Below are 24,995 nucleotides of genomic sequence, written 5' to 3'. Positions count from 1 at the left end.
TATTTGAGTCTATTATAGTTATACGAGCATTTCTCATCTATTTTTTATTTTATTGTTGTTTGAGACATTAATTAGTTTTCGTTTCTCTAGTGCTGGATATACAAGAATTTCCCTAACATTTGTGATAGGAGGGTGCATCGTGTCGCAGCATACACTCCATATGTGAGGAGATGAATGGCCAGGCAGACGATTCAAGTTGGGGTTGCCGAGTACAGGAGGAAGCTGAATTATCTTACAATATATGATATTGTGTAGACACCATGCACAACTCATCGGGCCCATCGTCCATTCGACGATGGTGCATTATATTCAGGACATATAAGGTGGGAGATATTGATGGCTAGACACTTGCTTGAGAGATGTATTCGATAATATGGTTGTCCATGACATCCCTCGACTAGTTCTAGAGGCTTTAGAGGGGGACTAATATATGGTTTTAGAGCCATATCATCAGCTCTGCCCGTGAGATTAGATATAGGACAGTGAATGTTCAGTACCCTTTCGTAGTGTGAGGATGGTTATCTGGAGTGGTATCTCACTATATCACCTCCTAGCCTCACACCACGTGTTGTAGGGTCTTCCGATGCTATATGGCCTTCTGTTTCTAGGGTTTCTGATCCTTAGGTACCGAGTGAAGACATGCCTCCACGACTACCTTCACCAGGCTCAAATGATCAGGAGAGTCTTCAGATGATCGTCGTTATTAGGATAACCTCAAGGGTTTGGTAAACCTAGACGATGAGGTTTTCACAAGATTAGCCCGGGTTGCACACATAGCCCGCGGGGGGCCTATTTAGATTTTTTGATTTTTTAATTTTTTGATTTTATATTTTGTATATTATGTGACTCAGACTACTTCTCACATCACATTACTTTTGTTGCATAATATTTTGCCGATTACATGTTTTAATTAGAAAATAAACATAACACAAGATAATACAGTACAACAATCATAAAATAAAAATACCCAAGCATGATAACCTAGTTACTACCAGATGATTATGGACATTTCAACATCTTGATTATGTCGTCAATCAATATTGAAATATGCACATCAAACTCGATCAGCCCCTTAGTTATTGTACGACGAAATGATTTCCACATGGCAGTCACGTCTTTATCAGTTTTTAACTCAATCAGGTTGTATTTCATCCTTCCATTACTATCTATCCTATCTTCATAAAACTCGATCTTTCTCACCCTTCTGTTCTCGGTATCCGGCAGCAATTCGTCAACTTATCTATTTAGTTGGCGAGAGATGAGGCACCATCTGGAAGTGTGAATTCAACAGAAGGATTGTTTCCGTTGAAATACACTTCTGCCTTAATCATAAATTACGGAAGAGACATTTTTTAGATGACTTTCTCTATACATATGCCTCTATTTATAAAATCTTGGATTTATTCTAGACCATGCAAAATTGTCGGTGAAATCATAACCCTACAAAATTGTCCAAAATATTTGACAAAATACACTACCGGAAATTTCAGTTATCCACTAAATTTTCGGTATGGACTGATAAATTTTAAATTTTCTAATATTTTTTATAAGGTACCAAAAATTTATTTGTACCGAAAATTTGATTTAAAAATTGTTTTCTTTCTTTGAGAATGAGTATTTGTGGAATTAAGAAAAATGAGGGGTGTCATATATAATTGAAGAGTAGCATGCCACCCCCCAAATTATACATGCCACACCCCCAAACCTATGAAAAGACTAAATTGTCCAACCAATTTTTATTACCACATTTTCAGAAATTTACGTGACGAACCGTATTTTTCTAATTTTTCGACGATACCAGAAATTTAGAAGACTTCTCACGGGTCGAAGTTGAAGAACTTCCTCGAGAGTCAGATGCCTGAGCAGGTGAGGAGGATAGTTAAGGATTTCCATCTGATGGACTTTGTTGGATGCTCCTTGATGATGCTGGACGCCTCCCTGTTATCAATTTTTTTGAAAGGTGGCACCCGAAATCATCCTTCCATCTTCCATTTGGGGAGATAACGGCGAATTTAGATGATGTGAATGCCCTCTTTCACATTCTGACTTTTGGGACGTTTTTCACACCAGTTTATAGGGACCAGGCGACGGCGGTGCGCATGGTTATGGATGCTTTGGAGGTTGATGAGGTGGATGTGCTACGTGAGTTTGGTGGGACTCGGGGCTTTCACCTTAGTATGTCTTGGTTAAGGACTACTTATTAGGAGCTTCTGGATGCAGAGAGATACCAGGTTGCCGCTAGGGCGTACATGCTACATCTAGTGGCATGTACTCTCTTTGCGGACAAGTCTGGAGTTTATATAGATGTTCAATACCTTTCTCTATTCAGAGCCCTTGATACTCCATGTTGGGATTGGGGAGTGGTGGTATTGACGATGTTGTACACGACGCTTGATGCTGCATTTCGTCCTGACACCACATAGTTTGCTGGTTACCTGAGCTTGTTACAGGTATATTATAATTTATTAGATGATTTTGTGTTTTAACTATTTGGGTGTATTTATTTTATAACTTTTTATGCAGTGTTGGATCTACGAGCACTTCCTTCACATATGTGAGCGGAAGATCCAGCGTGTTGCGGCTACTGACCCATGTGCGAAGAGGTGGAAGGCCAAACAGGCCATTCCAGGAGGGTTGATAGAGTACAGGTGGAAGCTGGATGCTCTGACCTTGGATGATGTCATTTGAACACCGTATACAGCTCACCGCCCTCATCGTCCTTTTGAGGTATCTACTTTATATTCAGGGTATGTCAAATGGGAGAGCCATGTGGCTCGACACTTTCCTGAGAGGTGTCTACGCCAGTATGGTTATATACAGGACATCCCATGTCCGCTCTCAGAGGCTCCAGCTGGTGGCATTAATCGATGGTTTCAGAGTCACATCATCAACTCCCCCCGTGAGATCATTGATATAGCCGTTGAGGTTCAAGAGCCTGGGCAATGCGAGGATGGATACCTGGAGTGGTTCCACATTGTGTCACACCCTAGGATCATACCACCTGCCACACCATCTGATGTTCCAGGGCCTTCAGGTACCAGGGATTCTTTCGATTCACCACCACCACCTCCACCTCCCGCAGGTGACCAGGACAATCATCTACAGTTCATCGCCGTTCACTTAGATAGCCTCACAGTTTTGGTGAACTCTGATGGTGAGGTTCATACTATTTTAGCTAGGTTAGCCGATGTTTCCCATGGAGGGCCTATGTAGATTTTTATTTTTTATGATTGTATTATATGTATATTTTATTCAGACATCTTTTTTATTGCATAATCTTATTTGCTAGTGCATGTTTCAATTAGATAAAGAAAATAAAATAACATCAATAACGAACAAACGTAGTTAACAAACATCAGGTGACAAACAACAAACATAAACAGTACTCCAAAACATGAAAACCTAGGCACTAACGGATGACTCTGGACGTTTCAAACACTTCATTATTTCGTCCACTGATCTTCGAATTTGCGCGTCTAACTCGATCGGACCTATAATTATTCTACGGCGAAATGATTTCCACATGACCTTCACATCCTCATCATTCTTCAACTCGATTAGATTGTATTTTACTCTTCCATTTATATCAATCAAGGCCTCCAGAAACTCGATCTTTGTCACCCTTCTATTATCGGAATCAGACAGCAAATTATTCAACGTTTCTTTCAAGGTGGCAAAGGATTCGGGCCTATCTAGAATCTTGGTTTCAACAGCATGGTTGCAGCCATTGAAATACACTTCTACATTAGTCAAGTATTAAGGAAGAGATATTTTGTTGAGATATATTATCCAATAACCCTAAGACCCCTATTTATACAAATGACGATGCATTCTAAACCACACATATGTGTCAGTGCAATCAAGATCCTCAAAAAGTGTCGGCAAAATCTCAACCATTGAAAAAGCCTAATATTAAAATATGCCAAAAATTTCAAATACACTATCGGAAATTTACTTCTATCAGAAATTTGGTAGAATGTATCAGGAATTTCGTCTGAAAATTCTTTGTATCTCACAAAAAATAAACGTGAAATAAAAAAAAAAAGTGACGTGTATAATTGGGGTACATGTATAATTCTCCAAAATCTATGATATACCATGAACCACTTCTACTACAACTACACCCACCTTGCAAGATCCGAACACGTTGACTTGAAATGTCAAAGTCTCATAAAATAATAATTTAATTAACTATTCGTCAAATCAAATTCATCTCATAAATAAATAAAATAAAAATATATCTTATAAATAACGTTCACCACATAATCTCTCACCACTTGAACAACACAACACACGTGCGGAAGGTTGAAGCCGCCAACCCAGCCAATCCAAGCCGAGCCGAAGTGTTTTTGTGATCGATACCAAAAATAACGGTTTGAAGAAGAAACCACAGTCGTCCGATTAATTCTCATCATCATCATCTCTCTCTCTCCGCCAATTCTGTGTTCGTGTCTTCTCTTTCTCTCAACGCAACGCTTTCTCCTATTGCATTATCATCATCATCGCACTCTTCATTTCAAGGTATTATTCATAATTTTATATTTCAATTTCTTTTCTCAATCAATAATCCCAATTCTTTTTTATTAATAATTATAAATTAATTTTTACTCCGATTAATTTCACAGATTAAGCTTCTCATTTTACTCCGAACGCGCTGAATTAACTGTTTTACAGGTAATTTTTAATTTATTTTTAATTTAGGGTTTCGCTGCTCCGAATCCTCAGAGAAGGTTACTTGAATTTGGTTGTTCACAATTTAATCTCTAACTCGTAATTTTGTATTTTTGATGTTTTTATTGTAAATTTTCGTTTTTGAGTTGTTTTTTCTTCTTACGGTGAACATTGATTTTAGTTCTTTTGATTTTTTGAATTATTGAATAACGCTGTTTTGACTTGAAATTGTCAATGAATTGTAATTGTATTTCTGTTGTTAATTGTTAATTTCTTTTGTGTTTGAGTCCTGCCGAAACGAGAGAATAAAAAGGAGTGTTTTGAAGTTTATGCTCGATTCTTTACGTAGCTATAGATGTAAAAACTTGTTTTTTATAGTTGCGTGTATGATTAAATTGTCCACTTTTTTATGTTGGTTATCTTGGTTTTATCTTACATGGTTATTATGTGATATTAAAAGTAATTGATCACTGAATTTGATTACCTCTGTTTTGAGACATTCACGAATTTTGTGCATGCACTGTTTAACCCTAAAAGGGTTGTTTTGTCTCCTTTTGGATTAACCACGCAAAGTTACGCCTTATATTTATTGGCTTGTTGTTGTTTACGGTTGTATGATGTAAGCTCTGTTATGGACTTGATTGAACCTTTCGTGAGGCTGTTTTATTTGTTAAAGAATATTCATTTTGAACCTTTAGTGAAGTGATAATCATATTCAACTTATCTGTACATTGATACTTGGACTTGAAATTTAATGTATCATTGACATTGTGCTTTGCAGGTTGTATATGGATGAAAGATGTTTGTTAGAAATGAGGAAGATATTGTTTTTCTTCATATTCATATAATGTTCTGTTGAAACATTATTCCCTTGTGTCAATAATGGCTGCTGATCAGAAGAGGAAACGAGTAAATGGGGCAAGCATTGTCGGTTATGGTTCTAGAGAGCAACACAGGACCAAAAGAAAGAATCCGGGTCTAGTTCCAAATGACATGAGATCCCACATCTCTGTTGAATGGGATAGAAACCAGAAAATAGTTGTTGCCAAGCGGGAACAAATTGGTATTAGTTGGAGACAAATGAAACCGTTTGTCAATTATGTTTCTAATGATCATAAAGTCTTGGCAGATGTGTTTACAGTGCCCCAAGAAATTTTTGACTTGGATAATTTAAGTGAAGTGCTTTCATATGAGGTAGATAAAATAGTGGTCACAGTCTGTTGTTTACAAGCTCAAATTTTTTAATTTGTCTACGGTTTATGCCTAAAACATCTTTTATAAATCTTTTGGAAATTGGCAGGTTTGGAACACCCATCTTTCAGAAAATGAGAGAAACCTTCTTATGAGCTTCCTCCCTAGGGGCATAGAGCCACAGCAAGCCGTGGAAGATTTGCTCGCTGGGACTGACTTCGAATTCGGAAATCCCTTTTTGAATTGGTGTGTGTTTACTACATGCTTCATGTGATGTGAATATTTCTTATATTAGATTACTGCTAAGTAGTTATTGATTTCATGTTGTGTTGAGTTAACTGCTTATGATTAGCTTTTGGGTTGAGTTGACCAGCATTACTATTTGCATTTGATGATCACCCACAAATTCTGTTTAGTAGTTTTTGAAATTCAATTTAGGCTTAATCATATCTTACAGCATATTGACCAGTTATCTAGTCTTCTTTTTGTTGCATACAAATTTTCTCGATTTTCTAACTTAAATGGGCCTGGTTGTGGAAATCCCATTTGTTCATTTTCATAGTTTCTATGCTTACAAATTATGGTTTATTTTTCTTTATTTATGATCCTCTGTATTATGCTTACCTATCCATACTATTTGTAATGGCTATGTCATATCTCAATCTCTGAAAGTCTTTTGCTCTGCTTTTAGTTAGCAAAGTATTTTAAAAACGTAATATGTTGTGCATAGTTTGCTGATTATTCGTAAAAATCTTCTTTTTTTCAGAATCACAAATGTCTATATATTTTCAGGGGTGCTTCACTTTGCTCCGGTGATCTTCATCCAGACATAATTGTTAATCGGGAACAGCGTCTGAAGTCTGAGAAGAGAGCTTACTACAAACAATTGCATAATTATCACAATGGGTAAGCACTGCACATCCTCGACTTGTTTATATAAATATAAATATATATATATATATATATATATATATATATATATATATATATATTTTGCATTGTACTTATAATGCAGTATTGTCCTTGTTTTATTTTGCAGTATGATAGGATTTCTATCTAAATTGAAGGAGAGGTGGCAAAGCTGCAGAGATCCAGAAAAGGACATTTTGCAGAAGATGTGGAGGTTATCCCCTGGAATACTTGCAATCTGCATACTGAGCTCAACGCATAAATTTTTAGAACAGGGCATATTCCATAATTTGTTTCATTAAAATGTTGCCTTTCCTTTGCTCTTCCACTACCTGCACATGCAGTTCTTCAACATAGATGAAAGCTAACTGTTGTGCAAGCTAGGGAGAACACAACTGGCATATATTTTAGACACCATATGATTAATTTTGTGGATATTTTGACATGTCATATTACTTCTAATCTGAGACGGTGAAATCCTGGAAATTTTTTCTCTGATGTATCCTGATCAGGCGGGACTTCTCCGTTATGTTTTCTGCTTGACTACTGTCTTCATAAGTAGATAATGAGTAAAATGCATTTATATATATTTCTACCGATAGAAACCTCTATATTTGTTTAAGCATATGTATTTATTTTCTTTTGGTTGATATTAAACTGTGTCTCAGTTCTAAAAATGAAAATATCTAGTTATTGCAATACACAACCTTACTTGAAGTTGGTTATAGAACATGAATTAGGTTCTGCAAATTTATAATTTGAATTTTAGTGGTAGTCATTAATGTCATATGTTATTTGGATTGTGCAGGCCAAAGCATGTTCCAAAAAGAATACCCTCAAATGTGAATGAATCTAGAGTTAATGATCATGATAGGAATGTCGCAGTGACATCTGAGTCGTGTTCCTGGGATACAGAGGAGAAAGCATGTAGTAGTGAATACCGAATTTCTTCATCGAGAAAGGATGACCAACTTCAGAAAAAGTAAGTAATGAATTTGTTATCAGCTATATCGTTGAGAGTTTACGAACCTGGTGAATTTTACATGCTTTTGTCTTTGTAGTTGTTTTGGTTTCTCAATACTTTCATTTGTCATCGTAGCATGGTAAAAATCTCTGGTAAAGCGGTTTTATAGAAATTCGAGATATACAACCACTTGGGTCAAGATTGCTTAATACGACTAATAAATTTTTTGCTTAAATAATTCAACTTTAGGGAATAAATTTTCCATTTTTTAAAGTTGATTGCTGAAACTCACCTCTTGATAGAATTCAATGCTATTGGTAATAGTAATAGTATAGCTAGTTGACTATATCATTTGTGATTTTCAACTTCTATATTGTTGATTGCCGCAGCATTTGATATACCCTACATCCTTGCTATTGCCATATCAACTTCTGTATTGTTGATTGCTGCTTTTGCTATCTCTGCCTGTGCTTTGTTTGTTGGTTATTGGTTTTATTTTCTGGTAGCAAATGAAGTTTTGACTTGTAAGCTATGAAACACGGACTTCGACACGGGCACTCCGACACCAATAATGTCAAAATATAGGACGCCGACACTGCTAAATTAATGATATTATTTGACCTTCATTTATCCATATATTATTTAAAGTGTTAAAAATATTTTAATCAAAATTAATTCCTTCAATTCTTCATTGATGTTTAACCCTTTTAGATGTGTGAGATTTTGAACAATTTTTTTTTGAAACATTTGTCAGTATTGTCTGACATGTGTTGTCTGAGTGTCAAATGGGTGTCGGATACCGATTCAAAGAGTGTCAAACAGGTGTTTGACATTTCTGACACTTGTCTGACTTTTTCGACACGTGTCGTACATGTGTCATACAAACAAGTGTCGGACGCCGCGACACGCCTACTCCTAAAGGTGTCCGTAGCTTTAAATATTGCGCGGGCCTTCTAGTAGGAATTCATTATATTTAGTGGTTTAATTTACTATTTTTACATATATTATTTGTGTAAACAATTATATTGCCCAAGTAACTCATTAGCGATTCATTGCTGTACAACTTTTTGAACTGAAGTATCAAGTTTTGTCGTTATCCTTTTGTTCTTCTTAATGTGATAGATACTGCTAGGTTTTATTCAGGTATAGTTCAAAGTATTTATGGACGGATGCAGTTCATTTGACTAATGTTTTTATTCCTTGTCATTTTTGTGTTTGTCTACACACTATGCTTTGGTAGTTATGTAGCCCAAATACTTCAAAATCACGAATGGAAGTTAAAACTGTGTTCCAGAGCTTTGGTTCTTACGAATTTACGATCTTGAAGGGGTTGTGCACGCCCATGCTGGATAAAACTGGCCAAGTGGGAATGCTGCTCAAGAATGCAAGATCTATGAAATCGACGATCTTGAGCGTGCTTTTGTTTGAGGGTCAGGTCCACACTCAACCCATTTCTCCTTCATGCTACCTGGTTGCAAACACTCCCCTTCTCCTTTTCTTCTAATTCCAATACCCCTTTTTTGTTTAAAGAAAACCCTGACCAAATTCTGCTTCACGTGGCTTCTCTCACATTGGCGTACAACCTTCTCTCTTAAACATGTCTGTTGTCTTTCCTTTTTGTGCTCTGCAACTAATAGCCTTGTTTTCTCTGATTATACAAAGCCTCCACTGTTGCTGGTTCATCGCCGAGTTGCCATTCTTGTAAACCAGAGATGTAATATGTTTTCTCCCTGTGGCCCTCTCGGTTCTCTTGTGTCCTTGCTTGTGACCAAATGCATCTTTTTTTTATCTCTTTTTGAAATTAATTTCATATTGCGTTTGTTATTTGTGCTTCAAACTAGTTTTAGTTGGGCCTGTTTGTTAAGTTTGGGTTGAATCCGTGTAGAAAAGGACCAATAAATTGAGTGATTCTATTTCTTGGGCCTTCTTGTTTGATTAGTTTAAGTGGTTAGCTTTATACCAATAACTTGTGTGCAACTTCCATCTTAACATGAATTTAAGTTTAACAAATTATTTTTAGTATTATTTAAATTGTCCCCATATCAGCTATATGTATTCCAACCTCTAAGGTTCGTAGGTGTTGTCCAGGTTGCTTCAAATATTTGTTTCTCATGTTACGGTGCTTTTGATGATCTTGAAACCAGACACTTGTCAATTAAGATTTTGTTGTTGTGATAACTTGGTTTACATGGTAGGAATAATGAAGTATTGCCTGAATTTACGTTTCTTGCATGGTTTTGTCGCATTATTTTGATATATGCCTCCTTCTGGGGGGTTAAGTCTTAACTGTGTTTTAAACTCTTTCTCATGAAATAATTTTTGACAGGGTTCTTGAAAAAGGCATTGTGAAAGGTAAATCCAGAAATTCGATGTTTACTTCCGATGGCATGCACATTAAGGGAGAAAAGCCCAATAAAGAAGACAAAGTTCTCGAGCGTAACATTCATTTTATTGATGGCGACAAATACATGTCATGTATCAAGGTGAGGCATTCCCCCTTATTTCTGAGTAATATTGAATTGGCTGGGAGAAACGGTATGGTAGCTGGACCGGATATATATCCCATTAGTGGTAGTAATTATAGAGGTATAGATGTATAATGGTTGATTCTCAGTAAATTGGAATTAATGTTGAAAATTGAAATATTAAGTTATAAGTTAGACTTCAGCTGACATATTTGAAGAGTCAGCTCTGAAATGAAACCACAGCCTATATTGATTTATAGCCACAAAACTAGTGTTTTCAGAAATTCATTTTCCTTCTAGCCTGTGATGTTAATAGTGCGCTGTAGCGCCATCGCAGAGCCTGACCGCAATAGGTGGTGCGCCCACTGAGTGCTTTGGTCTAGTGGCAGAAATCGTGCAACTTGCGGCAGCAAAGCTCTATTCCTTTGTTAGGTTAGTTGGTTGCAGATCTGCCAAGGCTGAGCCATTAAGGAAGATACAGCTTTATCATAGGGATACTTGTTTTCCATTTATAATCTCATAAATCTTTAGGGGTTAATTAGTTTCCTTATTTGATTGTACTCTCTCTGCTCCACAATTAGTTGTCCATTTGTAAAAAATTGTCCCTTATTAAATGACCCTTTTAATTTTCTATGCAATATTAATGACTTGTTTTACAATTGTACCCTCTAATCAATACATCTTTCAGCACTCTCTAGTCAATATATTCCTCTGCATTTATGATAATGGTGATCAGTACTTAATAAGCTCTGTGCATTTAGTCTGTCATTTATATATACATTTTTATTAATCAATGTAAAATGGTCAAATGAGTCACTCATTGTGAGACGGAGGGAATATTCCATAGGCTATTTATACCCCTCATGTATTTTGAATTAAGTTAATGAGAAAACATAGAATTTCAGTATTCTCTAGCACTACCATAATGATGTAAGTGGTCTTTTTCTTCTATGTGACAATGATACGCTGATATAACAGATACTTCTCGGGTTTCCCCTACTTTGAATTCCAAGTGGCGGCCATCTCGTTGTCCGCTATGTCACTAGCATTTTCGGGATCGGCTGTTCCTCTATTTGGGTTATACTCTACTGCATCAAAATGAGGGAACTGAGAAAAATCTCATTTTTTTACGTTGCATGCTTTAATACAATGTTGTGGATCGTGGTTTGTTCCAGTTCCACTATGCTATGGCGCTATAGCTGCTATTTGACAATACTGTACTGAATAGCGTATTGCAGAACAATAGCGGTTTGTTCAAATTTCGCTACACTATAGCTGCTATTTGACAACGCTGCTTTAATATAGACATTTCAAGTATTTATTTCTTGAAATATCGTCAGATTTTGATAAAACTATTGTTTTCACCATTTCTTTTGGTCAAGTAGCCTAGTTCCTAGGCCCCGCAGTCAGATGTCCCTGTACACCTACTGAGCTTTAACGGGACTGTTTTCACCAGTTCTTCCTAGTATAATATGGATTTCATGTAACCATATAACTAGAGTATTTTCAACTATTCTTTTTCCTTCAGGATGAGGAACCCAAGCAAATTTTTTAACACTTTATGCATACTTTAATGTTTTGCTAGGACATTTGCTAATTATGTTCTTAATGCATATCAGGTTAGTAGGAAGCAGCATGAACTTGTTAAAAGTATGAAGCAGTCTGGTAAAAGCATCCAATCTAAGTCTCTTAACCATGTTTTGGGTAACCTCGATGAGATTCACGTGCAGCCATACGAAGTATTTGTCAAAGAGGAACAGAAGAAGTTGCATGAGCATTGGTTAGTGATATTTTCGGTGCTATCTTTTTTTGTTAAATTTCTATCATTGAACTTGTTCTTAAACATCGCATTGTTATTGCTCATTAGAATATATTTTATTTTTGTAGGTTGCAATTGGTGATCAAAGACCTCCCTGTAGCATGTGCAAACAAGATGCAGAGACAGATACAAAGAGATGCAATGAGGAATTCTTTGGTGGAAGAGATGAAGGACAAATCAAGTCCACTCTTTGAGGTTTGTAGTACTGTTTCCTTCTGATGGTCCATAATTTCCTAGGATTGAGTTACATCCTTCAATCTGTTTCTCAAATTTCTAGAAGATCGTTGATCTCATAATAAAAGGCGATTTCTCATAATGGTTCTGTTAATACTTTTCGAATTTTATTTCGTCCTTCAGGAAGAGGATAATTTGAGCTTGGGGATGGAACTTCAGGATCAGGACGTGCCCATGAGCTTGGGGGATGAACCTGAGGATCAAGATGAGGATGATATAAGCCCAGTAGAGGACCCGAATGAGGATGTGAGCTCAGGAGGCAAACTTCAGGATCAAAACGAGGATAGTATAAGCCCAGTAGAGGATCAGCATGAAGGTGTGAGCTCAGGGAGTGAACTTCAGGATCAAGATGAGGATACTGTAAGCCCAGTTGAGGATCAGAATGAAGATGTGAGTTCCGGGGGCGAACTTCACGATCAAGATGAGGATAACATGGGCTCAGAGGAGGAGCTTCAAAATGTGGTGGAGGATGGAAGAGATCTAAATGATCTGTCTAGCATGAAAGATTATGAAGATTCTGTTGTTAGAGCTCCTGAGATCCGGTCCTCACATGATTCTTACTCTAGTTGTAATGACCATTTCAATAAAGTGAGTATGGATTCAGAAAAGAATATTGTTTTATCAAAATCAGACGATACTTCACCAAATAAAGACGAGTATCCAAGGAATACAAACATTTGTGATGTTTCCACTGATGAAGGAGCACCTTTCACTTCTGGAAGTGATGTCTGGCAAACTGTTGAAATGGCACCACATTCATATTATGACTCTGCTGCAACAAACAAGTATACAGCTAATGGGTTATCACTGGTTAACTCTCAAGTCAACGAAGATCCGAGAACCCATGTGATTGATCTTGAAGCTGATTTGCATCAAGAAGAGACAGGTAAAGAGTTGTTACATGGGCATTTGGACAATGGGACCTCCTTCAGTTCTTACGAAAGCCAGAGTCAAGGTGCTTTAATTCACTCTCTCTTCAATGGAGAGGGGCTGTTACCATATCATCATGAACAAAAAGGAGCCCCGTTGGATTTTCAGACTTCAAACAACATTATGATGGGAGATGGCCAATGTTCCAGTCATTTCAAGGAGCCCTTGCAAATGCCGCTGATGTTGGACTCAATGCAGAGGAGAGCTACCGAGGTTTACATGCCAGAAAGTATGTCAGAGAATATTCATTCCATTGCAGGAGGAAGGTACTTAATCCCCAGGCAAGATCCATTCATCCCCAGGCAAGATTCATTGGCTGTAGCAAATGTAACCGATTGGGCGCCTAATACTGCTTCCATGGCAACACCATCCCAATCTCACTTAAATACTGGTAATTTTATTGGTCATCATTGGCCTCCAGCTAACCACCACATTCGTGGTGGCTGGAACGGATCAGATGGCAGTAGTCTTTCAAGTCAAAGTGTCGGCACTGGATCAAACTCTGATCAGAGCTTATTTAGTATGCTATCACATTGTAACCAACTACGACCCGGTAGCTCTTATGATTCCGTCAGAAACCCAGACCAGTTTCTTACTCCAAGAACTTATGGAGTAGATGCAGGCATTACCAGGGTGAATCCGGCTGTTTTACCACAGGCTTCCCATCCACTAGATTACTTAACCGCACGCGAGGCTGCGCCTAGTGTAATGGTGCCTGATGACATGACATGGATGAATCTGCAACATCCGAATTCTGTATTACATGATCCAACGGGAAAGCCGTATTTAAAGTCATGGCACCGGTAATGGAGGTTTGACCTTATATGTGAGATAGCATTTTATGACTTGAACAAGATCCTTAGAAGCTGGTTATACATACCCTTAGATGAGAAGGTTTCTGTACATACCTATACCAACAACAAACACCATGTATATAACCATCTAGATATTAGATGGGAAGGAAAGAAGCCAAGAGAAGGGGTTAAGATAAGCTTCAAGAATTTCAGATTGTTAGTCAAGTTATTTATCTAGACAATTTATTATTTTTTATTTATTTTCCCATGTTTCTAGAGAGACATTCTTTAATAATTTTGGAAGTTAAGAAATTCAGGAGTCTGGTTACTCTATTTTGAGTTATCTTTATTTTTCTGAAACTTAGTCTTTGGGTGTGATGGTATTGGCAGCAACAATATTAAGTTTTAGTGCTTGTGGCATTTTTGGTTTGCCAAGAATGAGAGCTTTAGTGTTGGTAATTTATAAACCATTGAAAGGTGTTTTCATGTTGAAGGAATATACTAGCGTTATCTTCAAGATGACTTGCTGTAGGTTCATCAATGGCATGCTATTTCAAGTTTCCTCTATACCGAGCCAACACATATAATTTTGAATAAGACAAACTCTAACCCCACCTCTTGACGCACCATGTGCATTTTCAAAAATATCCTCTGCTTTCGGAGGTGTATCTCCGGAAGTACATTTTTGTTATTTAATGTTGAATTGTTTCGTAGGTGCATCTACGAAACCTTTTTTAACGTTGTTTAAACGGTTCTGTAGATGCATCTATGGAACAATTCATCGTTAAATAAAAAAAAGGGTGCTTTGAGAGATATACATCCGGAAACAGAGGCAAAAATGAAATTTCGCCATGTGCCTAAGAGTATTATGGGGTTGATTGAGATATTGTCTTGAATAAATCAGTCAAGATATTTATTAGTATTGTTCATGGTACATATTTCTTAGTTTTGTTCATGGTACAGTTTGTCATAAATCATAAACCGAATCGAATCGAACTAAAATAATTGGATTGGTATATTATATTGGACTAAAATTATTGGTTTGGTAAATTTGGTTTGTAATTTCGAATTGTACTAAACTAACCGTAAGAAGATAATTTTTTATTTTAAAATAGATTCATTTGTTAAAGAATCGACTGTTGTATTTTTTAATAATTTTTTTTTACTTATTTTTAACATTTTTTAATTTCAGCTTTAATTTTGATTTAGTTTATCTTTATTTTTATTTAGTTTTAGAATTGTTTGTTTAATCTGATTTGGTTCACTAATTAAATATAACAAATCAATTATTTTAGCTTCAGTTTGGTTAGAGTTTGCAAAACATTGCATTACATTCAAGGTTAGGACATCAATCAATCTCTATTGCACTCCATTTAATTGAAAATCGCTGACTTCTCACATTTGGTAATTTTTTTCATTTTTTTTAGTTTTTAATGTATTAGTTTGAAGTTAAATACATTATAGATTGATTATGGCACATTAGAACGCATAATAGATTGTTTATTGAGACATGCATGTAGGTTCTTTGAAGGTTGAAGTTAAAACATTTAGGCATGCTCTGTTCTTTCGTTTTTTGGTTTCAGGAAGATACAAAAGTTAATTTTCGTATTTTGTTGTTTTGCAATGCAGAAGTTAACTTCCAAATTTTATTTTTCTATATTAATTTATTGAGTTTTTGTGTTTTGTCCCCTGATTTTGACCTCTTTGATTATGATATGATTTTTTTAGTGTAATTACAATTGAAATGTCTGACAACATAGACAAATTGATGCATGGTAGAGTGGTTTAACATGCTTCTGATCGGAGGAGAAGAGCTATATCCTCTTGTCCAGCCGTTGGTGTCACTTCATTTGATGCTGAAACATCATCTTTTAGAGTTCATGTATCTCTGACATCATCTTCTCCAAGACACGAGTTCCATGTTACTGCCCCTGATATCCCTGGAGTCCAACCTACTACTTTCGTTTCTAATATTTATCCAAGAGGCCCCTTAGACACCTCACTATTTTATCTACATGCAGACCATGTTGTCAGACACGTGTGAGATTGAGAGGTAAAATGAATACATATTATTCTTTTAAACATATCTATTATAAAATTTGAATTTTGTAACGTTGATGTATTTTTTTACAACACCGTTAGTCGAAAATCAACCACAATTAAAAGATTACGAAATTGCTACAACCTGATGAATCATGATTTTAGGATGTCATACAGTTATTTGGGCCGCGAGATTTATTCATGACTGTGTATACTTTTATTAATTATGGTTTGTTGTATGCATTTATCAAGATATGACACTTTTAAAGACTTTTTCATTACATCTTTTGTTTGATGAGATGTCTATCACACTTGATGATGTGTCATCTCTCCTACATCTTTCAATCAGAGGAAGATTTTTAAACTACTCCAGACTTATTAGACATGACGCACTAGATATTATGGGAGGAGGAGGAGATGGATTACACCATAGGATGTCATACCAGATTTGGATTTTTGGAGAGGCTATACAAATACCACTTGGATGCAGCAGTTGAGGTGAATAGTGATGATGCACATGTAGCTCATTATAGAGTATGTGTATTGAGGTTATACATTTTGTATCTGATTGACACGTTCATATTCGTGAACAAAAGTGCATACTATGTTGATGTCGTCTGCTTGAGATACTTCATTGACTTGGAGAGGATTCATGAGTATAATTGGATGATGTTTTTATTTGGCTTACCTCTACTCCAAGTTCGGTGAAACTTGTTTTTGGAAGACTACATATGATAACAAGCCACACCCTATTTACGGTAATATATTTGCACCTTTACTGTTACTATTATTTCATAACACTTGTGTTACGCCATTACTAATATTTCATCTAAACTATTTTCAGGCATGGGTCCTCCATCAGTTGTCACATACCTTCTCCTTCATCTCAACCAGAGAGAATCGGGCAACCAATTCAGCCAGAGTTTATCTTGATCGCATTATGGCAGATGAAGTAAACTTTACACTGTATGGCGATCACCGTTAAACATGCCCTTTTACTTGGGATGCTTGACTTGTGGATCATGACTGATGTATTGACATCTATCTGAGTGAGTCATTCGTTATTTCGGGTATTTGCAGGAAATTCCTAGATCCCGTACCGTTGCTACTCCTCCCACAATCCTCTGTAGATATGTTGATGGGATATCTACGAAGTACCATGATTATTTGCTCCTAAAGGATGTACGTAGTGCTAGCTCCTCAACTATGAAGTTTTGTATTTGGCTACATCCAATAGTTTTTCAGAGTATGTACATTGTTGAGGATGTACATAGTGTGCTAGCTCCTCAACTATGAAGTTCTATATTCAGCTATACTAATTCTTTTGTGGAAAAACATTTACAGTTAAATTTGAATATTTTTATTTTCGAATAACTTCATAAAACCATTTATAAACCCTTAAACATATGACGCATAAGGACTTAAAAGAATTTAGCCTTTTATCTACTAAGAATAAAATAAAGTTTGAATAAATCAAAGCATATTTTGTATGTTGCAACCGACCAATGCTGTAACGCCCCAGACTGCTTTTGGGATGATCGACTGACCCTACAAACCAACACGGGTCTTTTCAGCATGCTTTGACCTCACTCGCATGCTTTCTGGGAAACTTCCCAGAAGGTCACCCATCCCAATACTACTCCAAGTTAAGCACGATTAACTATGGAGTTCTTATGGAAGAGGCTCCCGAAAAGAAGATGCATCTTGTTTTCGGTAGCCCATTTCATAAGAACTCCACAGTTAAGCGTGCTTGACTTGGAGTAGTATTGGGATGGGTGACCTTCTGGGAAGTTTCCCGGAAAGCGTGCGAGTGAGGTCAAAGCATGCTGAAAAGACCCGTGTTGGTTTGTGGGTTCAGTCAATCATCTCGAAAGCAGTCTGGGGCGTTACAAATGGTATCAGAGCCAGACCTCTCCCAGTACGATGTGGTTCGAGGACGAACCATGCGGAAGCTGGTGGGCATGTAACACCCGAGGCCGAAGAAGGCGAGGGGTGGTTGCACCGCATGGAACACCTAGGGCCAATTGGGGCTAGGGTGGTATCCACATCGGAATGAGAGGATCCTAAAGCCGTGCAGGTATGGGACTGCATGGTTGAAGGAAAGCTTATAAGGATTGATAGGTACTACCTATACCAACAAGATGCATCTTCTTTTCGGTAGCTCATTCCATAAGAACTCCACAGTTAAGCGTGCTTGACTTGGAGTAGTATTGGGATGGGTGACCTTCTGGGAAGTTTCCCAGAAAGCGTGTGAGTGAGGTCAAAACATGCTGAAAAGACCCGTGTTGGTTTGTAGGGTCAGTCGATCATCCCGAAAGCAGTCTGGGGCGTTACAAATGCGCTAGTTGTAACACCCTTCTAAACCCCACGGAAATTTATAAAATAATTCAGAGTAAAACATGAAAACAAGGGTGCCACAATTCAATTTAAAACAAATTATCATAAATTCATTGTCATGCTTTCACTAAGGAACAATTCATCATAATACATAAACATCTCATGTTAACACAGCGGAAATTCACCATACGGATAAACATAACATCATCTATGCAATATCCCACAGAATTAATACAATAACAACACGATAGAGTATCATCATAAACTCTAAGCTATCGTTTCCCCAGTGTTACAATATCAGAGCATGACACCGACGCTATACTAAACGAACTGGCTCATAAGCTAATCCTCACCGAGCCAAAGCCACTATCCTCAATCTGAAAATATCAACAGTAAGGGTGAGTCTCATCAGAGTTAACAAATGTTATTGCATCTTAAATAACAACACATCATAGTCACATTATTCATCCAATTTCATTATATTCAGGTTGTCAGGAAGTACTCATCAACACACAGCAACAAATAGAATACATTACCAAGAGACAACACCATAATTCATCCAAACAAATCATAACCATTACACAATCATTACATATTATAACATTGGACAATCTTCCATTCATGTTATAATAACACAAGTAGCCTAATGCAAATGCAACTATATGCATGTGGTACCAAAATCTGGGATAACCCAACTCACCGATCCATCATCGTCAAAGATACGGCGACACCACTCACTAATTCCACACAATGGGAATTAGCTACCACTGATCCACCATCGTCAAGGATCAGCCACATAATGACTATGAAATGCATGTATCACCCATAACATAATCATCAACCAAATGTCATAATCATCAACCACCACAATAATCAATAGCCAAACAAAGTTATGCTATTTCTCAACCATAATAAAATACATATTTCACATCAACAAGATATGTATAACAAACACCATTTACAACCACAACATCATAACAGGTAAATCATTCATTAATGTGTGTGTACGCATAAACCACCACACAATGCAACAACAATAGCACCTCTCATCATCGTGTACCAAGTACAACAAATCAACCCAACAACAACAGAGCATTTACATCATCGTTCATCAAAACACATGATAACCATATTTACCATGAACAACATCCATTTGCATAACAAGCAGAAGCAACCACATTATCACAGCACACAATCATTGCACATATTCAATTATGCAACCAACAATTCATTGCACCTCATCAATTATGCAAAACCAGAATAAACCACATTTGGAGAAAACGATACTTTTCAAAATAAAATCAATTTATTGTTGTTTTATTTATTTCATACGGTAGAGCATTCAATTTAAGGAACAACGTCCGAAACGGCGTCTAAAACGGACTTACGGTTTGAAAATTACACATTTTTACATTTTTCAAAGAAAACAACTAACGCTACAGCACGCGGCGCAACCAAGGTTCGCGGCGCGACCTGAAGCACCCAAACACGTTCGCGGCGCCAACCTATGCACGCGGCGCGATACGAGAAAACAAGTACGCCTTCGCGGCGCCAACACTAGGACGCGGCGCGAACTGGCGATTTCACAGACTTTCAGGTCTGCGTCAGTTCCTGCGATCTCACCCAATTTGAGTCCAAAACTGTCTCTAAACATCATATACAGGCAGTTAATCATCAATTGCATCATTATTCATCATCACACATCAAAACAACACATAATCAATCAATAATCCATGCAATTTTCATCAATTCATAACCTCCCTAAACCTAACATATAATCCAATTGACTCAACAACATCCCTAATCAATATTATTATCTAAGAACACGATAATAGATGATAACCGGAGAGTCCCTCCTTACCTTAGCCAAAGAGTTCTTGATTGGTCTCTCCCTCAATTGCTCCTCTTCACGTGCTAGCTTTCCAATCTCTCATCTCTTCTGCTCTGCTTTTCACGTTCCTTTCCCTTATTCCCAATTCTTATTATTTTATAAAATAAATTTTAATTGGAATAAGACCTTTACTAACATAACACCCCCTCATTTCTTAACATCACACATGGCCCAACACCATAAACCATCCTTTTCCAATTAAATCCTACAAGTCACCAATAATTCTAATTATTAATTAAATTTCCATTTAAATTAAAAACTAAAATATACGGGTGTTACAACTCTCCCCCACTAAAAGAGTTTTCGTCCTCGAAAACACACCTCAAGTAACCAGCTCGTATAAGAGTCCTTCACCCGACTCTCCAGCTCCCAATTAACATTACCATCGGTCAATCCATCTGACATAACCAACAGGAAACATGTTTCATACATTCAAATCCCAGTTCTTATGTCGCATTTGACTATCCAAAAGTATACCACTCGCTTTATCTCCAAAAGGTTAACAACAACAGAACATTGAGGTACAACTTATACAATGCGCTCATCAAACGAGTAATACAATTACACAATTTATAGTATGATCACACTTGATCAACAATACAGTAATGGATCCCTTCTACCAAACATACCAACCTTAGACACGCTTTTCCATCTGAGCGATAAGGTAATACTTACACTTTTCACCAACCGCTTCCTTCAAGAAACTCAATACTCATATTCCTATACCATTGAATTCCAATTATCTGACTCCTCTTAAGTCACACCATCGATTATCCAACACTTTACATTCCGTTTTTTCCGCACTACTCTGACTACTCATCACAATCATCTATACCAAATAGATTTCTGAGTTTTGCCCAACTCCAACTCTCTTTACTCATTCGTTTAAAATCCTCCTTTACCATACATGGTACTAATTTACCACTTAGAATTACTTATATTCATTCAACAACAATTCTTGAGTTACTACATCTATTAAGACATTCCAACCATCGGAACGAGTACACACAAGTAGTTATAATCACACTCATCATCCTTAATACACCATTGCTTACAAAATAGCTCAAACTGAGTCTCGCTCTTCTTTAAGAATTAAATCAACTTCGTCCTTTATAGAGTATAATTCCTCATTATATCTAGAATCTACAATAACCCCTTAACAACAACACAAAATTATTACAACATCACATAGCATCAACTCTTCGTTTTAATTTCGCCGAATACATACTCGTTAACTACGTACAACCGTAATAACATATTCATCATCTCGACAATTATTCAAAGAGTTATAATCCTTCGACACGACATCCTTACATCCACTGGATTCTAAATCCAACATATAGATCAATACATATTCTCTATGTAGGCTTCCGACATATTAATTCCTTACTTCCCGCGAGTAGTACTCATAACACTACTCCACATCACACTTTCGCTGCGCGACTCTGATTACCCGTCTTAAGTCATCATCCACCATGTTGCACTCTTTCATATTCACTTCTTCATAAGTTCACACAACATAGTGAGTGATTATTCTCACGGTTTAATATCCATCACATCTTATACCATTAAGGCAACAAACAAGCTCATCCCATCTATATGATTCCGTCTACTATCAACAAGAGATTAAGGGTGATCAAGTCCTCAATTTGTCAATAGATAGCCGACAACCATATTTAAGCATAAACTGTCGTTACTACATAATAGTGTCCCTTTCCGAGTTTGCACCCAAACTCATTAACATCGTCATAGTCCAATAATTCACTACGGTGTCCTTCTAGAATATCCTTCTGAAGCTCAAAACATCAGTTACACAAATACAATCACTCAACCTCATTACATCGTTTTCGTCAATTCTGAATTCACCGCCTTTACTTTGGTAATTCAAGTCAACCTATCGATCAACTCAACATCATCTTTCTGACCTTCTCTAATCTCGTTAAGAAGACCACTAGTCATCTTTTAACATACTCAATCTAACACTATTAGGAGTGCCTTCACATACTAACTCAAATCTCTAAATTGTTCAATTAAATCCAACTCATTCATCATTAGCACCGACATTTTAAAGACTTCTTACGCAACACAACAACACAACATTTTTCTCATTAGGATGGTAATTCAAACCAAAATCCTAATCCTAAAAAAATATACTCTAATCATCTCTACTGCCTCATATTAAGCCTTTTCTGATCAAAGAGGTACTTCAACTCTTATGATCACTAAACACTTCGAATTTTGAACCATACAATTAACCTGCAAGACCAAGACAACATTCATAACTCGTGGTTTTAATCCAAATTCTATTACATCCTTCACGTCCAAATATCATCCCATTCGTAATCTCGACTAAGTCTTCCTCACATTCAATAGGTGTCGGAAATCCTCTAAAATTCTTCTTTTATACTTACTTTGCCATCACAAATACGATTCCAAGAGTTCTAAAGTTTATCCCATCTTTACTACTAATGCACTCTTCACTAAAATTCATCGGCACTCAAACCATCTTTATTACCGAACATCTCGTCGACTTATTCATCAACAACATGTTCTACTCCACGTCGTTCCAAACAATCGCGGTAGTAGGCATTCTTATTCAACAAGTTTCACGCTTCCATAACCGACTTCAGAACCTCTCCTCATAGGGTCACTCTACTGTATTTATAACTCTTCCATAAATTAGAACACAATCCCTCCTCCTCGTAGGTTCAAACGGCACATTAATCCGACACTCGAAACTCAAGATATGAATTTTCCAATCATTGCCCGAAAAATGCAACACTGACATCATGCAACGACACTCTATACGATATATCCAAAACTACTCAATTGGTAAATTCAATTCTTAAAATTACTTCTCAACAAACCTTCTAATTATTCCTTCAATCCGTTCAACACTGACATCCCGTGCAGTACCAATAAACAAGTCTAGTTATAATAACAAGAGTAACCGTAACTTCACCGCTTTCCAACATCATCCTGTCACAATTAATTATGTTACAGCTGCTGCAACCATTTTTATAACAAGGTTCATCTCGTTAGCTTTCCGACGCTTCAAACGGAACTCAATTCGGATGTCCAGAACTCCAGTTATGAATTTTCGAAGTTCTGCAGCTATTCAGCAATTTTCCTGCGTTTTGCTTACAAAAATCTCACTCCAAAACTCATTCTCTTCAACTCACTCACATTCCAAATAGCCCCTTATCATATCTCTTCACTTTCAAACATTCTTATAACTTGAGCAACACATCCCATCGCCGAAGCGCGATTTCTGAAACATTACGACCGCAATCCTCTTTGCAACTTGCAGCTGAACCTCTTCCGAGACGCAAGGCTACTCGACTGACAACTTCGCAGCCCCTCAGCAGAGCTGATACATTACAACTTCCTAATTTCCTCTCCTATAAATAATTATCAATTACCCCTAATCATCTTCCCCCAAGATGTTCCAACTCAATTACCAGTCAAGTCTTAATTCCAAGTCACTTTCAATTCGGGAACAACGAACTCCAACAACGCTCGCACTGTTGCCAACAACAGCCTACTGAATCAATCTTTTTACAACTGAAACATAACCGAGAAGCGAAGCTTCTCCCTCACTTGTTTCAATCCAACACCTGCAACAAACAACCAAGTACCGACAGTGATTCACTCACATGTCGCGTACCAAGGAATAAAATGCCGACAATATACAACTGTCGCGCAACTCAACTGACTCAACAATTGGCCGGACGGACCGACCTACTCTGATACCACTATTGTAACACCCTTCTAAACCCTACGGAAATTTATAAAATAATTCAGAGTAAAACATGAAAACAAGGGTGCCACAATTCAATTTAAAACAAATTATCATAAATTCATTGTCATGCTTTCACTAAGGAACAATTCATCATAATACATAAACATCTCATGTTAACACAGCGGAAATTCACCATACGGATAAACATAACATTATCTATGCAATATCCCACAAAATTAATACAATAGCAACACGATAGAGTATCATCATAAACTCTAAGCTATCGTTTCCCCAGTGTTACAATATCAGAGCATGACACCGACGCTATACTAAACGAACTGGCTCATGAGCTAATCCTCACCGAGCCAAAGCCGCTATCCTCAATCTGAAAATATCAACAGTAAGGGTGAGTCTCATCAGAGTTAACAAATGTTATTGCATCTTAAATAACAACACATCATAGTCACATTATTCATCCAATTTCATTATATTCAGGTTGTCAGGAAGTACTCATCAACACACAGCAACAAATAGAATACATTACCAAGAGACAACACCATAATTCATCCAAACAAATCATAACCATTACACAATCATTACATATTATAACATTGGACAATATTCCATTCATGTTATAATAACACAAGTAGCCTAATGCAAATGCAACTATATGCATGTGGTACCAAAATCTGGGATAACCCAACTCACCGATCCACCATCGTCAAGGATACGGCGACACCCACTCACTAATTCCACACAATGGGAATTAGCTACCACTGATCCACCATCGTCAAGGATCAGCCACATAATGACTATGAAATGCATGTATCACCCATAACATGCTCATCATCAACATTAAACAACCAAATGTCATAATCATCAACCACCACAATAATCAATAGCCAAACACAGTTATGCTATTTCTCAACCATAATAAAATACATATTTCACATCAACAAGATATGTATAACAAACACCATTTACAACCACAACATCATAACAGGTAAA

The 24,995-nt window shown here is 36.9% G+C and overlaps 2 protein-coding genes across 2 annotated transcripts; both read left to right on the top strand.

Moving 5' to 3' along the window:
- Positions 1 to 2,249: 2,249 nt before the first annotated feature.
- LOC131650670 (uncharacterized) lies at positions 2,250 to 3,213 on the top strand. The gene is made up of 3 exons (XM_058920372.1): positions 2,250 to 2,422; positions 2,524 to 2,633; positions 2,747 to 3,213. Exons 1-3 carry the CDS (start codon positions 2,250 to 2,252, stop codon positions 3,211 to 3,213), a joined length of 750 nt encoding a protein of 249 aa, XP_058776355.1.
- A 1,070-nt stretch (positions 3,214 to 4,283) lies between these two features.
- LOC131652980 (uncharacterized) lies at positions 4,284 to 14,397 on the top strand. Its single transcript, XM_058922984.1, has 11 exons — positions 4,284 to 4,521; positions 4,626 to 4,674; positions 5,453 to 5,865; positions 5,972 to 6,108; positions 6,655 to 6,768; positions 6,902 to 6,985; positions 7,580 to 7,753; positions 10,062 to 10,218; positions 11,820 to 11,980; positions 12,088 to 12,214; positions 12,377 to 14,397. Exons 3-11 carry the CDS (start codon positions 5,554 to 5,556, stop codon positions 13,988 to 13,990), a joined length of 2,880 nt encoding a protein of 959 aa, XP_058778967.1. The 5' UTR covers positions 4,284 to 4,521; positions 4,626 to 4,674; positions 5,453 to 5,553; the 3' UTR covers positions 13,991 to 14,397.
- The last annotated feature ends 10,598 nt before the right edge of the window (positions 14,398 to 24,995 follow it).

Source organism: Vicia villosa, linkage group LG2 (assembly GCF_029867415.1).
Source record: "Vicia villosa cultivar HV-30 ecotype Madison, WI linkage group LG2, Vvil1.0, whole genome shotgun sequence".
Classification (NCBI taxonomy): domain Eukaryota; kingdom Viridiplantae; phylum Streptophyta; class Magnoliopsida; order Fabales; family Fabaceae; genus Vicia; species Vicia villosa.
Note: the sequence above shows the minus strand (reverse complement) of the source record. Positions and strands in the feature narration are given on the sequence as shown.

Bases quoted from the DNA above. Each gene is read 5' to 3' on its own strand.
- LOC131650670 (XM_058920372.1), top strand. From the start codon at position 2,250: ATGCTACATCTAGTGGCATGTACTCTCTTTGCGGACAAGTCTGGAGTT. The intron at 2,423-2,523 runs GTTTGCTGGTTA...CTTTTTATGCAG, and splicing joins TTTCGTCCTGACACCACATA to TGTTGGATCTACGAGCACTT. The intron at 2,634-2,746 runs GTTGATAGAGTA...CTTTATATTCAG, and splicing joins AAACAGGCCATTCCAGGAGG to GGTATGTCAAATGGGAGAGC.
- LOC131652980 (XM_058922984.1), top strand. From the start codon at position 5,554: ATGGCTGCTGATCAGAAGAGGAAACGAGTAAATGGGGCAAGCATTGTC. The intron at 7,754-10,061 runs GTAAGTAATGAA...AATTTTTGACAG, and splicing joins GATGACCAACTTCAGAAAAA to GGTTCTTGAAAAAGGCATTG. The intron at 10,219-11,819 runs GTGAGGCATTCC...AATGCATATCAG, and splicing joins AATACATGTCATGTATCAAG to GTTAGTAGGAAGCAGCATGA.